Genomic DNA, 14776 nt, shown 5'->3' with positions numbered 1-14776 from the left:
ATCTTGGATTCCCTTGTGAGACCTCATAGTTGGATTTAACAGCTTTGAAACTTTGTTTCTTGTTATAGCAGCTAATTTGAACACTGAATATGTGTAATAGCAAACAAAGTTTCAAAGCTGTGAAATCAATTGAAAGCATTTGCTCTTCAAAGGGAATGAATTAAAGATGTTAGCCAAGACCTCATAGCTCCCATATGTAATGAGGTCAGTGGGTAGGAGGCTGATGGTAGGTCTCCCATAGGTGGAAGGAATTACAATAGGTAAAATTGCCTCCACAAGAGATGTTATTGTCAGGTAGTTCACACATTTCTTCCTTTATAAAGTAGTTGGCATATTTTCTTCCTGCAATGGCTGATATACTAGAAAGTGCAAAGTCCACTGTTTCATTTGTGATTAAAACATCCTCTTCAATTTGTGCACAGAGAATGGAAACTGGCTTAAAGAACCAGCTGAGGAGTCTACTTTCACTTGGTTGAAGTGGTAGGCTGCTTGCCCTCCAGGTTTGTGGGTGGGAGAAAATGTATTGAAAATCTATTTATGCTCTTGATTCCAGGTGAACCAAGCACTTCTGTGATGCACCTGAGACTCTGAGCTGTTGGCTATTAAAGAATGCATACAAAGTGAGTATTGCATCGGTTGTCAGAGAATATGCATATATATTAGTTTCATAAGCAACATCTTACCAGAGTTCATGCCTGCTGGTGTTGTGTTGTATGCTGGTTTTAATTACAATTGCATTTTTGGATTGTGACAGCAGTTAAAAAAATTATATTGAGATCATTACTGAGCCAGGCAGGAAGGTTCACAGCTATGCATCTCTTTCTATCCATCGCAATCACTGCTTACATGCGGGATAGCATCCAGGCAGTCTGGATGCTATCTTTCAAAAAAAGTGCATCGCTTTTTCAATGTGCTTTTGCAGTGTAGATGCTCTCTTGCGCAAGAAGCTTTTTTGGAAGATCTCTTCCAAAAAAAAGTTTCTTGGGCAAGAAGCCTGTGGTCTAGACATAGCCACAGATGCTTAACCCATTCCCTTCCCAAAAGACAAAAATTTTGCCATGGCAAATGGCAGCATAAATGGCTCATTGTTGGCAGATGTGCTCTCATGTTGACAATGTGAACTCTGTTAGTAGGGGGGTGGAAGTATTTTGTTGGCAAAAGAGCTGACAAACAGCATTTACACTGCTTGGCTTTTAGCAACGTGGCCATATCACTAAAAGCTGTGGAATATAGACAAAGCCCGTTACATGGTTGCCATAATGTAGTTTTTCCTATATATGATATATACCAGAGGTGTCATCAAGTGTAGCTCTTGCCAAGACTACAAGCAATGACAAGCTCAGAGTTGAAAATAAGACCAGTTCACCTGTGTGTGTGTGAGGAGAGGCAGGTTCCCCAAAACTAAAAGAGGTATTAGTCTTATAACAAAGTGGTTAGTGATAGACCAGGGGTGGGCAATTAATGACCCCACCCATACACTTCTCGCAGCTCCCGATGACCAGGAACAATGAAGAATGGAAGCATGGCCAATGGGAGCTGTGTGTAGCTGTACCTGTGGACATTTGGGTAAATAAAGCAACTGGCAGCCTGCTGGGGCTAACCCTGATGACTTGTACCAGGCCTGCAGTCACTTATTGCCCACTGCTGGTTTAGACTCTAAGAAATGCTTGGAAGTTGCTGTACACTTTAAATCTCACTTGTAATGTTTGAAAGGTTTGCTTTATAACTTTGAAAACGTTTACTCAACTGAGCCCTCACACAGGAATCATTACTTCCTCCCTCTTCCCCGGCTCCCTCCAGGAGGACTAGCTCATTAACTGGGTCATTATAAAACAAAAGCTTTGCTCATTGCACCAAATACCCACCAAAGCACATTTTGAAGGCTGGAAGACGGAAATAAAATTAATTGGATATGAAGATTTTTTTATCCCTTCCACTGTTTGAACTCTCATAGGGACAAAGAAACCAAACTGAAGCTCATTTGAATAAGTGGGTTTTGCCCATGAAAGCTGATGATACCATATATATATTTGTTAGTCTCCAAGGTGCAACAAAAACACTCATTGTTTTAATAGTTCAAAAATAAAAAGTCCCAAACCTCAGTTTCAGACAGAATATTATGAATTCTAAAAATCTACTTTTCTCCTAGGGTATGTCTAAACTACATGGCTCCGTCGACGGAGCCATGTAGATTTGTTGTTTTGGCAAAGGTAAATGAAGCCGCGATTTAAATGATCGCGGCTTCATTTAAATTTACATGGCTGCCACGCTGAGCCGACAAACAGCTGATCAGCTGTTTGTCCGCTCAGCGCGCTAATCTGGACGCTCCCCTGCCGACATCAAAGCCCTTTGTCGGCAGCCCCGGTAAACCTCATTCCACGAGGAATAACGGGGCTGCCGACAAAGGGCTTTGATGTCAGCAGAGGAGCGTCCAGACTAGCGCGCTGAGCGGACAAACAGCTGATCAGCTGTTTGTCGGCTCAGCGCGGCAGCCATGTAAATTTAAATGAAGCCACGATCATTTAAATCGCGGCTTCATTTGCCTTTGCCTATCTGTCTAATCTACATGCCTCTGACGACAGAGGCATGTAGTCTAGACACAGCCCTAATCTCAAGCAAGGACCCACAGAGAATGGTTAAAACTGCTTGTCACAGATGCAGTATTTGAAACAATAGACCAGATCCACAGCTGGCATGAAGGGATACAGCTCCACTGATGTCAAGGGAACTGTGCCAATGTATATACCAATTAAGTGTCTGGACCTTGCACCATTCACTGTTGCAAAATGTAACTGAGTTAGAAGCTTAAATCTCATTTTCAGAGGGGCCTTAGGCATCTAGGGTCAGTCTGAAATTGAATAGGACTTTGGTTGCTAAGCCCTAGTTAGTATTACAAATGAGATTGGTTACTTATCACGATCCCAACCATGCTTGCACTTCATCAGTGACCCCAGGCTTCACTGTTCACTAGTCAGCTTCTCTCAAATATCTTCATGCTTTCTCCTATAGGGCTCCTTATGTATGCAAAGAACTCCTGGTACAACTGGAGATGTTAACCTGTAGTCAGTTACATGATTAACTGATAAGCCTGGGTTCCTTGGTTAATCATATTGACTACACACAACCCCTCCACCGCCCTTACTGCCTTCGATACAGAAGCAGCAAGAAGGGAGGTCGGAGCCAGTGCCCATGAGGAGCCAGCTTTTAAGCCGGCTCCCTGTGCATGCTGGCTCCCACAGAGCCACCTCCCCTCACAGAGGCAGCAATGCTGGGGGACAGGGCAGGCAGGAGCCGACACGCTTGGGAAGCCAGCTCTCTATGCATGCTGGCTCCACAGTGCTGCCTGCCCCCACTTGCTGCCTCTGTGGGAGGTGGAGGATCTGGCAGCTCCTGCCTGCCTCATACACCCATGTTTCTGCCTCTGTTTGCGCAGCTGAAGTCATGTAGATTAGCTTAACAGTGGGGGTTAGTGTAGACAAGGCTTTAATCTGCTTTACATCATTTAGAGTATGCTTGCCCTGCAATCAAAAGCATGAGTATAGCACATGTAGATATACCTAAGCTAGCTTTGACCTACAAAATAACAACATCAGTAAAGCCCTGGCAGTATAAATTACAGCACTTATTGCAAGTATAAGAAATAGGGCTGACTCAGCCCGCAGCAGCTGATTAACCCTTTCTTGGCCAGTGTGGAATCTGTACATCCCATCACAGCTATACGTCTATCATTTTTGCTAATAGGAAGCAGTGCCTTATTGACAAGAAGTTCCATTGCACAGCATGCAGAATAAAGAGCTGCTTGGTATGAGTATGAGAGGTAGAATCAGGCCCTGCTCATTCATTTATCTCTTTGGAATGGCTTTTATAATCAGAGCTATACTCAAGGTGAAAGTAGAGAGTTGTCCAAAGAAATTTATCCTTGTGGAATGTTAAGGGAGACAGAATGTTTCTCGAGACACTGGGAAAATTTGGAAGGAGTTTTTACATCCCCTTACTTTCTCTTCAGAGGTGCAGCACAAATACCCCTATACCTCTGATCCCTGATTGCTTTTGGCTGTACAGACAGCAGAGACCTAGGCAAACTATATGGAGAAGTTCTCACTGTTCTATCTTACCTGCACCTCCACTACTGCTACACTTAGGTTACGTCTACACTGCGCACTGTTGTGCAAGAAGATATGCAAATGAGGTGCAGTGACGAGTATCTCCGTGCCTCATTTGCATACCTAATGAGCCACCATTTTTGCGGAAGAGGCTTTTGCGCAAGAAAGAACTATCTACACTGCTCCTTCTTGAGCAAAACCCCCCTCTTGTGCAGGAGCTGTTCTTCCTGAAAATAAGCGGCAGAATGGCTCCTGTGCAAGAGGGGTTTTTTGCGCAAAAAGGAGCAGTGTAGACAGCTCCTTCTTGCGCAAAAGCCCATTCCACAAAAATGGTGGTTCATTAGGTATGCAAATGAAGCCCGGTGATATTCATCGCCATGCCTCATTTGCATATCATCTTGCACAACAATGCACAATGTAGACATAGTCTTAGGGTTTGAAAGCACTAACATTCTAGCTACTCATTATACCAGTGTGCAAAGTTGTATCCTCGTCCATTCTGGTGCAGCCAGAATCCAGCACATAATGTTTTTAAAGAGAAGGACAACAATCTATTAGGGTTTGACAAATACCAGTACTTCTTTCAGAGAAGACTTTTTCCTAGAACAGTACTGCTAAACAGTTGGTTTTACATATTCGTATACATTGTGGAAAAGTATACAGACTTACTGACAATTCTTGGATGATTTTTTGAAGTTCCCTGTGCCCATGATTTCTAGCGATATGTGCTGGGTTCTCTCCACGTTTGTTGGCTATTCTACAAGCCTGACTTGCCTCAGGGCACTGGAGTAGAAGATTAGCAAGGTTCTTTAATCCAAATTTAGCTGCACAATGGAGAAGTGTCGGAAGCTCTTCCAAGTGGGAATCTGTATATGGAAATAAGAAAAAGATATTATAAAAATTCATGGTTTATATATAGAATATATCACCCACTTTTACCAAACTTCCAAGCACTGGTCTACAATTTTTTAGAAGTTGTCTGCTTCAGAGATAAAATGTGCTATTTATTATGTATTTTGATGTGCTGAATTCAAATATGACAATTAAAACAACTGATTAGCTACTGTTTCCAAGATATTTAAGTTTTTACATTTTACGTCTATGGATATTGTGTAGATGATAGAGTATTAATCATAAATTGTAAACCTAGGTCTTTTCATGTGTTTATGGTTGCTTTACATGATAATATTTCACCTGTCCTGTTTATGTAACACTTTAAAAATAAGCAAAAGGGTTATATAAATAAATTTATTATGAAACAAAAGGCAAAAAACTATTATGTACATAGTTTAGTCCTATTCAGTGTCTACTCGGCACTTCTTGGCTTGTCTCTTGTATTCATTAAATGGAGCATCTCTTGTTTCTGTCCAGCAATAGTCTGCAAGCATTGATGGGCTCTATTTGCCCTGATAGCATTTCTCCATTGTTGCAATGTCCCGGTGAAATCGCTCACCGTGCTCGTCGCTCACTGCTCCGCAGTTCGGTGGAAAATAATCTAGATGAGAGTGCAAAACATATATCTTTGGTGACATGTTGCAACCAAGGCTTTTGTATGCCTTGAGGAGCTTTTCCACCAACAACCTGTAGTTGTTTGCCTTGTTGTTTCCAAGAAAATTTATTGTCACTAACTGGAAGACTTTCCATGCCGTCTTTCCCTTGTCACGCAGTGCATGGTCAAATGCATCATCTTGAAGAAGTTCATGAATGTGAGGACCAACAAAGACACCTTCCTTTATCTTAGCTTCACTTAACCTTGGAAATTTTCCACTGAGGTACTTGAAAGCTGCTTGTGTTATGTCCATGGCCTTGACAAAGTTCTTCATCAGACCCAGCTTGATGTGTAAGGGTGGTAACAAAATCTTCCTTGATTCCACAAGTGTTGGATGCTGAACACTTTTCCTCCCAGGCTCCAATGACTGTCGGAGTGGCCAATCTATCTTGATGTAGTGGGAATCTCTTGCACGACTATCCCATTTGCAGAGAAAACAGCAGTACTTTGTGTATCCAGTCTGCAGACCAAGCAAGGGAGCCACAACCTTCAAATTGCCACAAAGCTGCCACTGATGTTGGTCATAGTTTATGCACCTCAAAAGTTGTTTCATGTTGTCATAGGTTTCCTATATATGGACTGCATGACCAACTGGAATTGATGGCAAAACATTGCCATTATGCAGCAAAACAGCTTTTAGACTCGTCTTCGATGAATCAATTGAACAGTCTCCACTCATTTGGATCGTGAACGATGTTGAGGGCTGCCATCACACCATCAATGTTGTTGTAGTCTACAAGATCACCTTCCATGAAGAAGAATGGGACAATATCCTTTTGATGGTCACGGAACATGGAAACCCTAACATCACCTGCCAGGAGATTCCACTGCTGTAGTCTGGAGCCCAACAGCTCTGCCTTACGCTTGGGTAGTTCCAAATCCCTGACAAGGTCATTCAGTTCACCTTGTGTTATGAGGTGTGGTTCAGAGGAGGAGGATGGGAGAAAATGTGGGTCCTGTGACATTGATGGTTCAGGACCAGAAGTTTCATCCTCTTCCTCTTCCTCATCTGACTCAAGTGAGAATGATTCTGGTGCATCAGGAACCGGCAGTCCTTCTCCGTGGGGTACTGGGCATATAGCTGATGGAATGTTTGGATAAATGCACAGTCCACTTTTTCTTCTTTGACACACCTTTCCCAACTGGAGGCACCATACAGAAGTAACAATTGCTGGTATGATCTGTTGGCTCTCTCCAAATCATTGGCACTGCAAAAGGCATAGATTTCCTTTTCCTGTTCAACCACTGGTGAAGATTTGTTGTACAAGTGTTGCAGCATGTGTGTGGGGCCCACCTCTTGTCCTGATCTCCAATTTTGCAGCCAAAATAAAGGTGATAGACTTTCTTAACCATAGTGGTTATACTGTGCTTTTGTGATGCAAAAGTCACTTCACCACAAACATAGCAGAAGTTATCTGCACTGTTCACACAAGTACGAGGCACCTCTGCTCACTTTGGCTAAACAGAAATGTGTCCCTATGCAAAATCAAACACTGACAAATAAGAGAGCACGACACTGTATGATTTCTAGAGCTGATATAGGGCAATTTTTGTTCAGCAGAGTGATGTAAGCTTCGTTATGATTGCATTATCCATGACTTCTAGGAATAACATGTTGCAATTCATATCATGTATGACGCAATACCAGCTTCAGATTGCATCATTCATTGTTTTGCCTGAAAAGCAAGTTCTGTCCAAACCCAGTCATAGATTTATTCATAGATCCAGTCAAAGATGTATTATAGTCATTTCTGGTTTAAATTGAGACCCCTTCCCTTTATAACTCACTTATCCTCTGCCATTCGCAAGTCAAGGGTCGTATATACTGACCCAATAGCATATCTTGAAAACTAGAGCCAATCAACAATTTTAATCATTTTCGTTCTCAGTGACCCAGAATTAGTAAAGTTTGACTACATTTATTTCAGAAGCATTTTGGCTGTAGAGCAGTGTAATAGTAATATGCAGGATTATGAAAGCTATCCTTGCAAATTTTGTCCTCAAAGAGTAAATTTATATAACTAAAAGTTTTATAATCCAGGTAGTTTTTAGCCATTGTTCTGAAATAGTGGAACATTAATTTGTACTATCTTCTGTATTTCTCCTTTGGAGGATAAGTGAGGTAGGTACACTGAAATTAATTGGCTATTTCAAAACTTATTATTAGCAACCGGAACAATGGTAGTGATGGAATAACAAAATCTCAGTTTACCATCATTAGAAAGATGGATTGCAAAGATAGAAAGTTCTTGTAACAGAAAAAAATACCTTGCTGATCTCATCCTTCTCTTTTGGACAAGGAAGCAAAAACTAAAAAACCCAGAAATATTTGTACTAGCATACTGATTGGAGAATTAGGTGTTATTGTTCTTTGTACTGTGGACTATATTGACAAGTGTGCGCCTGCGCATGTGTGTATGCATGAGAGAGAGACTATGACAAAAAACTTTCAATGCTAATGCCTAAAATTAAGCACCTAAATGTAACGGGCCTGATTTTTTCAAGTACAGGCAGTCCCCGGGTTACGTACAAGATAGGGACTGTAGGTTTGTTCTTAAGTTGAATTTGTATGTAAATCGGAACTGGTACATATTGTAGGGGAAACTCTAGCCAAACATTTCTCCAGAGCTCAGTTTTATTCTCCCACACCTCACTTCCCTCAGTCCTTTATTCTCAAGCTGAGGTGTCTGCTGAGAAAAGCCGCTCCCTGTCTCCCTGGTCTGCTGGGGGGGGGGGGGGCGGGTGGCGCTAGCTTCGTGTCTCCCTGGTCTGCTGGGGGGAAGCAACTAGTCCGGGGTTGCCTCACCCCGTTTGTAAGTAGGGATCCGATGTAAGTCGGATCCATGTAACCCGGGGACTGCCTGTATGTAGCACCCACAAATCCATCTGAAGACAACAGGGTTTTAAGTACTCAGCACCTTTGAAAAATCATGTCACTTAAATATAAATAATTAAATACATTCAGAAGCCTTGCATATATTTATAGGCACATAACTTCAAAAAATTGGCCTCTTAACAAAAAATTAGTTTTCCTGTGTATATCCATATAGTTGTTGTGTTTTCTTTTATATTTTCTTTCAGACATCCTAGTTAAAGTCCATTAAGAATTACAATAATTGTAATTTTAAAATAATAGCTCCAGCAACAAAAACATCTAAGGTTCTTTGTGAGAAATAGCTGATATGTTTCCTCTGTTATTCTTAGCCTTCTTATTTATATTCCTGAGTCAGTTATTCTATATTAGAATAAGTGTAAATGTATTTCCCCTAGAAAAGTGAGCTTAACCCATAATGTGCTTAGTTATTTCATTTCCACACTCAGAAAAAAAACCCTTTAAGAAAATACACCCACCATCAGGAGATGTCACAATAACAGCATAATACATGCAAGGAATCTGAAAACTAAACCAAAACATCCAAGCTAGGTCTAATTCTGCATATTATGTGGGATTCTTTTACAAGTAAAATGTCAAAAAACTGGTATTTCAAAAGCATCTCAAAAAGATTTCTTCCCTCAATTGCCTATATTAAACATTCTGCCTTTGGAGGTGCTTAGCAGTAACATAAAAGTTAAAAAAGGTTAAAGGATAATTTCACAGACAATATAACAAAAATTGTAATTTCCAGCCTATGTTTTTTTAAGCATATTCCCCGAGGTGTCAAATATTTTATGCAAAAATCTTTTACAACATGTTAATGACATGCTGTAAGGGAAAAAAATCTATGCCTTCAAATTAAACCAGCTGTAGCTGGCCTTGAATGCAAAATAGGCCCTAATTCTATCATCTCATAAATTCCACTCACACACGTTGCTTGAGATGGGAGGAAGTGACAAAATGAACCATAAAGTGTATCACAAAGGGAAGTGAGGAAATCTTAGTTCAGGAACTTGGGATATTTTTGTCACATTTGTCACAGTACTATCTACATTCTGGCAATTCAGTATGTTATGGAGGCACTGGTTGAAACTCCTAAGGTTGAATTTTGCACTTAAAAGTAGGACTTCTATCTCTTTGTCATGTGCAAAAAATATAGACCATCCTCACAAATAGAAAGTATATGTAATGAATTAATTTCTAAGAATCTGCAAATAAATATGTTTATTGTAAAAAAAATTAAATGGGTACAGTATTTTAAAGAATATTTACTTATATAGACTGCTGGGGCTAGATTATTAGCTCATTTAACTTTTGAATTGAGAGTTCAGTGGTTCCCAACCTGTTTTATACCACGGACCGGCAAACCCATTCACAAACTTTTGGCAGACTGGTAAAATTGTATTTGCATATTTGCTTATTCATTATGCAAATAATGAATACGCAAATAAACATTACCTGTTAATTTACCAGAAAATTTACCCACTCACCCACTGACCCTGTCTTGTCACTGCCCGTCCCTCTACTTTCAACCCCAGAATGCTCTGACACTGTCGAGCTAACACTGGTACTCTGTGTCTCTGTATTATTAAACATGCCAAACCCATCATCTGATATCCCCTATATACAACTAACCCCATTACCTCACAAGTCTCTCTTGCCAATCCTGTCACCTCAGTGCCCACCGCCTCCTGCTTCCCAATAAGAAGTGGCAGAGCAGCTAGCTTCAGTTCCTGCAGCTGCAGTGGCCTGGCAGCCAGCAGCTCGCAGCCCAGCACCGGTCCACGGACTGGCGGTTGGGGACCGATGTTATGGGTAATTCAACTGTGACAAAAAGTCACACCCAACAGTCTTGGAAGTGTGGTCCTGTTAGGTTTCAGGTAGTGGACAGACACAAGCCTGCCCACCGATAAAGGACTGTACCCCAGCCTTTGGTGAGAATTCACAAGCCCCAGAAACTCAAAGAATTACAGGGGGCAACCAAGAATACAGCAGGATTAGGTGTAACGGGCAAAGAGTTCTGGACCGTCCTGAAAGTCGGTATTTCAATCTTAGATTGGCTAAAGCCCTTTTTTCGATGAACTGAAATAGTTACCTCAGGTTAATTAGAGATACTTGAGTCTAATTAAGGACAGCCTGTGACCTTTAAAAAATTTCTTCCAGGAGAAGAAAGGAGAGGAGGAATGAAAAGTAAGCTGCAGAAATGTTGTGTGCAGCAAGGGGGAAATGTTTCTGCTGGGCCAAGAGCTGTTTTACCCTATAAAGGGAAATCTGGTGTTTATTTTTCTTTGGGGAGGGAGATTTGTTTTCTAGCACAGTTAGGCCCAACGTAGGTTAAACAGGGTGGCTGGTGACTAGTTGCTAACATAAGAAGAGACAGTGCTCCAGTGGGACTAAAAATGTTTTGTTTTGTTTAAAGAAGCCCCAGGCTGACCCTAAGCTCTACCCTAGGGCTACTCAACTTTGGAAGCCCCAGGGACCAAAATGATACTCACAGTACATGCCGAGGGCTGCAACTTAAGTGTGGTTGCATGTGCATGCAAATATATATGCAAATATATGCAAATATCTTCTTTCACACTGTCGGGCATGAATACTAAGTTTAAGGCAAGACTACACAACACACAGGTCCCATGTAAGTCAGTTCTGCTGATATTAATAAAATGCAATATTTACCCAATTTCTACCCATATGACAGCACTTTTAATGAGCAATGATAGTCCAGGAATTTAACTACTAAAACACATATCAACAGAAGATCATTATATTGGCTACTTTTTTCGTTTTGGCTCCCACCAGCCGGCCATGTACTGAGCCCCGTGTAAACTCAAATCGCACTATGGGCCACAAACAAACGGGCGGTGGGCAGCATGTGGTTCATCTGTTGAGTAGCCCTGCTCTACCCTGGAAATAAGCCAATGTGAAATAAGCCACTTAAACCTGGAGAGGAGGACTGATTTACCCTAGACCTTACTCCATGCCAAGCAGAGAAACGCTGAGCTCTGATGTAACACAAGGCACATTTATCACACAACCACTCATTATTATTTCTATCCAACTACTTTGCCTGCTGCAATTCTATTAGTTGGAAAGAGTATTTGAAGGGAACTATACAAAAAGTGTTCCTTAGCTCTCAGTAGTCGCTGGATTGGCTTTTAATGGTATTAAATTCCTATCCTAATTAAAGGACAGGCTGACCAATACACGCCAGAAACATTGCACTATCCCAGTCAAAGTAAGCAGGCAGCTTGTACCAGTGAGAATGTATCTTAACCATTAAAAGCTGTTAAAATTGAAGTTGGTAGAACATATTATTATATATATTCTGGTTGATAGTCATATCACATGGTAGCATTCTTCAAGTGTTTCTTGTTTAATATTAGTGCATGAAATTTGTAACTAACATAACATTAACTAAGAAACCATAATAATTTTTACAATCCAAATGAGGATGAACAACCCATCTATCTCATTCAACTTGGAATTGAATCCCTGACTATTTTACATTAATGATGAAATAATCACTTTAAGGTGCTATGAAGTGTCTGATAACACCAATGGCAAAGGCATTATTTGCCTTTGAATATTAGTCTTGTTATTTAAAAACATTCCTAGACAATGCAGAATAAAGAGTGGCATTGTAGGGTACCTATCAGGCTAGTCTACCTTTGGACAGTTCTGAATATTCTATATATCAGTCATGCTACTGATGCTGCAAGTTAATTTACAATGTGTTTATATTGATGACATATAGGTTATAATTACACTGCAATTGAAGGTGTGACTGCATACCGGCACTAGCCTTATTTCACCTAGCACACAAAAAATAGCAGTAAAGTTGGGGATTTCAATGTGGGTGAACAAGCCTGCCCCTAACCTTAGGTGTGTCTCACATTACTACTCTTCACAGAGGTCCAGGCTGCCGTGCCTTCACAACTGGCTCATTCTCGCATTTGTTGCACAAAAGCTGTTGTGGGTGCTGAAGGAATGCAGACACTAGGGGCACTCGTCTTGCATTATTCAATGTTGCAGTACCTAAAGTTCAGGTATCTTGCTGCCCAGTGGAATTTACAACCCCTGCAAAGAAATGGGTGCCTACAAAAGGGATGCACAGAAGCCAGCTTCCTGAGCCATCTGAATCACTCAGGAGGGGTACATCTAAACTGCACTCTTAGCTTGAAATAAGCTATGCAATTTGAGCTATGCAAATAGGTTATTTTGTAATTTGGCACTGTCAACACAGTGCCAAGCTTCAAAATAAACTGCTATTCCAAAATGTCCCTTAATCCTCGTGGAGTGAGGTTTACAGTGGCGTCGGAATAACGCACCCGTTACTTCGAAAGATATTTCAAAATAATGGGCGCACTGTCAAGACGAAGAATAGCTGTTTTGGGATACTGAAAGTATCCCGAAATAGTGCTGCAGTGAAGACGTACCCTTGGAGACAAGGAAAGGGTTGACTTAAGCTCAGCCTTTCAAAAGGGAGTTAGAGCCTAACTATGGGTCACAAGGAAGTGCCTCCCTCTGCTTATGTAAGCGGGGGAATGGTCCCGCTATTGTGGGGAACTTTCCAGGCTTCTATACACCCCGGTGAAATGGAACAGCGAAAGGATCTGAGTCCCCGCTCCCACTTCCTTTACCCCACAGCTCCCTGATCCTGAGGGCTCCCCCTCCCCTCTCCTGAGTAGCAGAGCCCTTGAAACCCCAACAAGGCTGGGCCCAGGTTTCCTGGGGCTTAATCCCCGACCTTGTAGTCACTGGGGGCAGGAGTTAGGGTGTCCCCACTCCAAGGTGCTCTCTTTACACTGCAGGCCTTCTTGGCCCAGTGATCACTTCATAAGGTTCAAAGCAAATACAATTTATTAAACATCAACTGGTTAAAGAGAAAAGAATAAGAAAAAATGAGAATGGTTAAATGGGAACACACAGCCCTGCTCTGTAGCACGGGGACATCAAAACAGCAGTCTGCAGAGTGTAAGGACAGTCCACAGTCTCTTTGGGTATGTCTACACTATGAAGTTAGTTCGAACTAACAGACGTTAGTTCGAACTAACTTTCATAGGCGCTACACTAGCACTCCGTTAGTTTGAATTTAATTCGAACTAACGGAGCGCTTAGTTCGAACTAGGTAATTCTCATTCCACGAGGATTAAGCCTAGTTCGAACTTGCTAGTTCGAATTAAGGGGTCTGTAGCCCCTTAATTTGAACTAGTGGGAGGCTAGCCCTCCCCAGGTTTCCCTGGTGGCCACTCTGGCCAACACCAGGGAAACTCGTCTGCCCCCCTCCCGGCTCCGGACCCCTGAAAGGGGCACGGGCTGGCTACAGTGCCCGTGCCAGGTGCAAGCCTGCCAGCACCCAGCTAGCAGACTCTGCACCTGGCACGGCTCGAGCCACCCACCCAATGCCCTCCAGCCCTCCCCCTCTTCCCGAGACCAGGCTGGCAGCTCCCGGGAGCTTGCCCGGGACCGCAAGAGGCGGGCACCCGCCTGGGCTAGTGCGGACATCATGGACCTCGTCCACGACTTCCGCACTAGGCACAGGAAGGTGGCCGGCTAGGGCAGGAGAGCTGCCAGCCTGGCCACCCAGGAGCAGGTGTGCATGAAAATCAAGGGGGTCCAGTGAGACCCCCGACCCTGAGCCCTGAGCTTACAATGGCCGTACTGGGTCAGACCAAAGGTCCATCTAGCCCAGTAGCCTGACTGACGACAGCGGCCAACCCTAGGGACCCTGGAGGGGATGGACCGAAGATTGTGACCAAGCCATTTGTCTCGTGCCATCCCTCTCCAGCCTTCCACAAACCTTGGGAAGGGACACCACTCCTACCCCCTGGCTAATAGCACTCCATGGACCCAACCTCCATGACTTGATCTCACTTCTCTTTAAACTCTGTTCTAGTTCTAGCCTTCACAGCGTCCTGCAGCAAGGAGTTCCACAGGTTGACTCTTTGCTTTGTGAAGAACAACTTTCTGTTATTAGTTTGAAGCCTGCTACCCATTCCTTTCCTTTGGTGTCCTCTAGTCCTTCTTTATGGGAACTAATGAAGAACTTTTCTGTATGCACCCTCTCCACCCAACTCCTGCTTTTAAAGACCTCTATCCTGTCCCCCCTCCGTCTCCTCTTTTTTAAGCTGAGAAGTCCCAGTCTCTTTAGCCTCTCTTCATACGGGACCTGTTCCCAATCCCTGATCATTGTAGTTGCCTTCCCCTCTCCCAGCCTCTCTCTTCCCCTCTCCCACCTCCTTTTCCCAG

The 14776-nt window shown here is 42.6% G+C and overlaps 1 protein-coding gene across 4 annotated transcripts in view; it reads right to left on the bottom strand.

Moving 5' to 3' along the window:
- BANK1 (B cell scaffold protein with ankyrin repeats 1) overlaps window positions 1–14776 on the bottom strand; it is a 425960-nt gene that overhangs the window by 287358 nt on the left and 123826 nt on the right. For all 4 annotated transcript variants that reach the window (XR_012904054.1, XM_075929668.1, XM_075929667.1 and 1 more), the window contains exon 8: window positions 4773–4969. Coding sequence is in view for 3 of the 4 variants with exons in the window: in XM_075929668.1 (XP_075785783.1) it covers window positions 4773–4969 (197 nt within the window). In the remaining variant the exon portion in view is untranslated. The remainder of the gene's footprint in view (window positions 1–4772; window positions 4970–14776) is intronic.

This window comes from Pelodiscus sinensis, chromosome 5 (genome assembly GCF_049634645.1).
Source record: "Pelodiscus sinensis isolate JC-2024 chromosome 5, ASM4963464v1, whole genome shotgun sequence".
Taxonomy (NCBI): domain Eukaryota; kingdom Metazoa; phylum Chordata; order Testudines; family Trionychidae; genus Pelodiscus; species Pelodiscus sinensis.
This window is presented reverse-complemented; position numbering and strand designations above follow the sequence as displayed.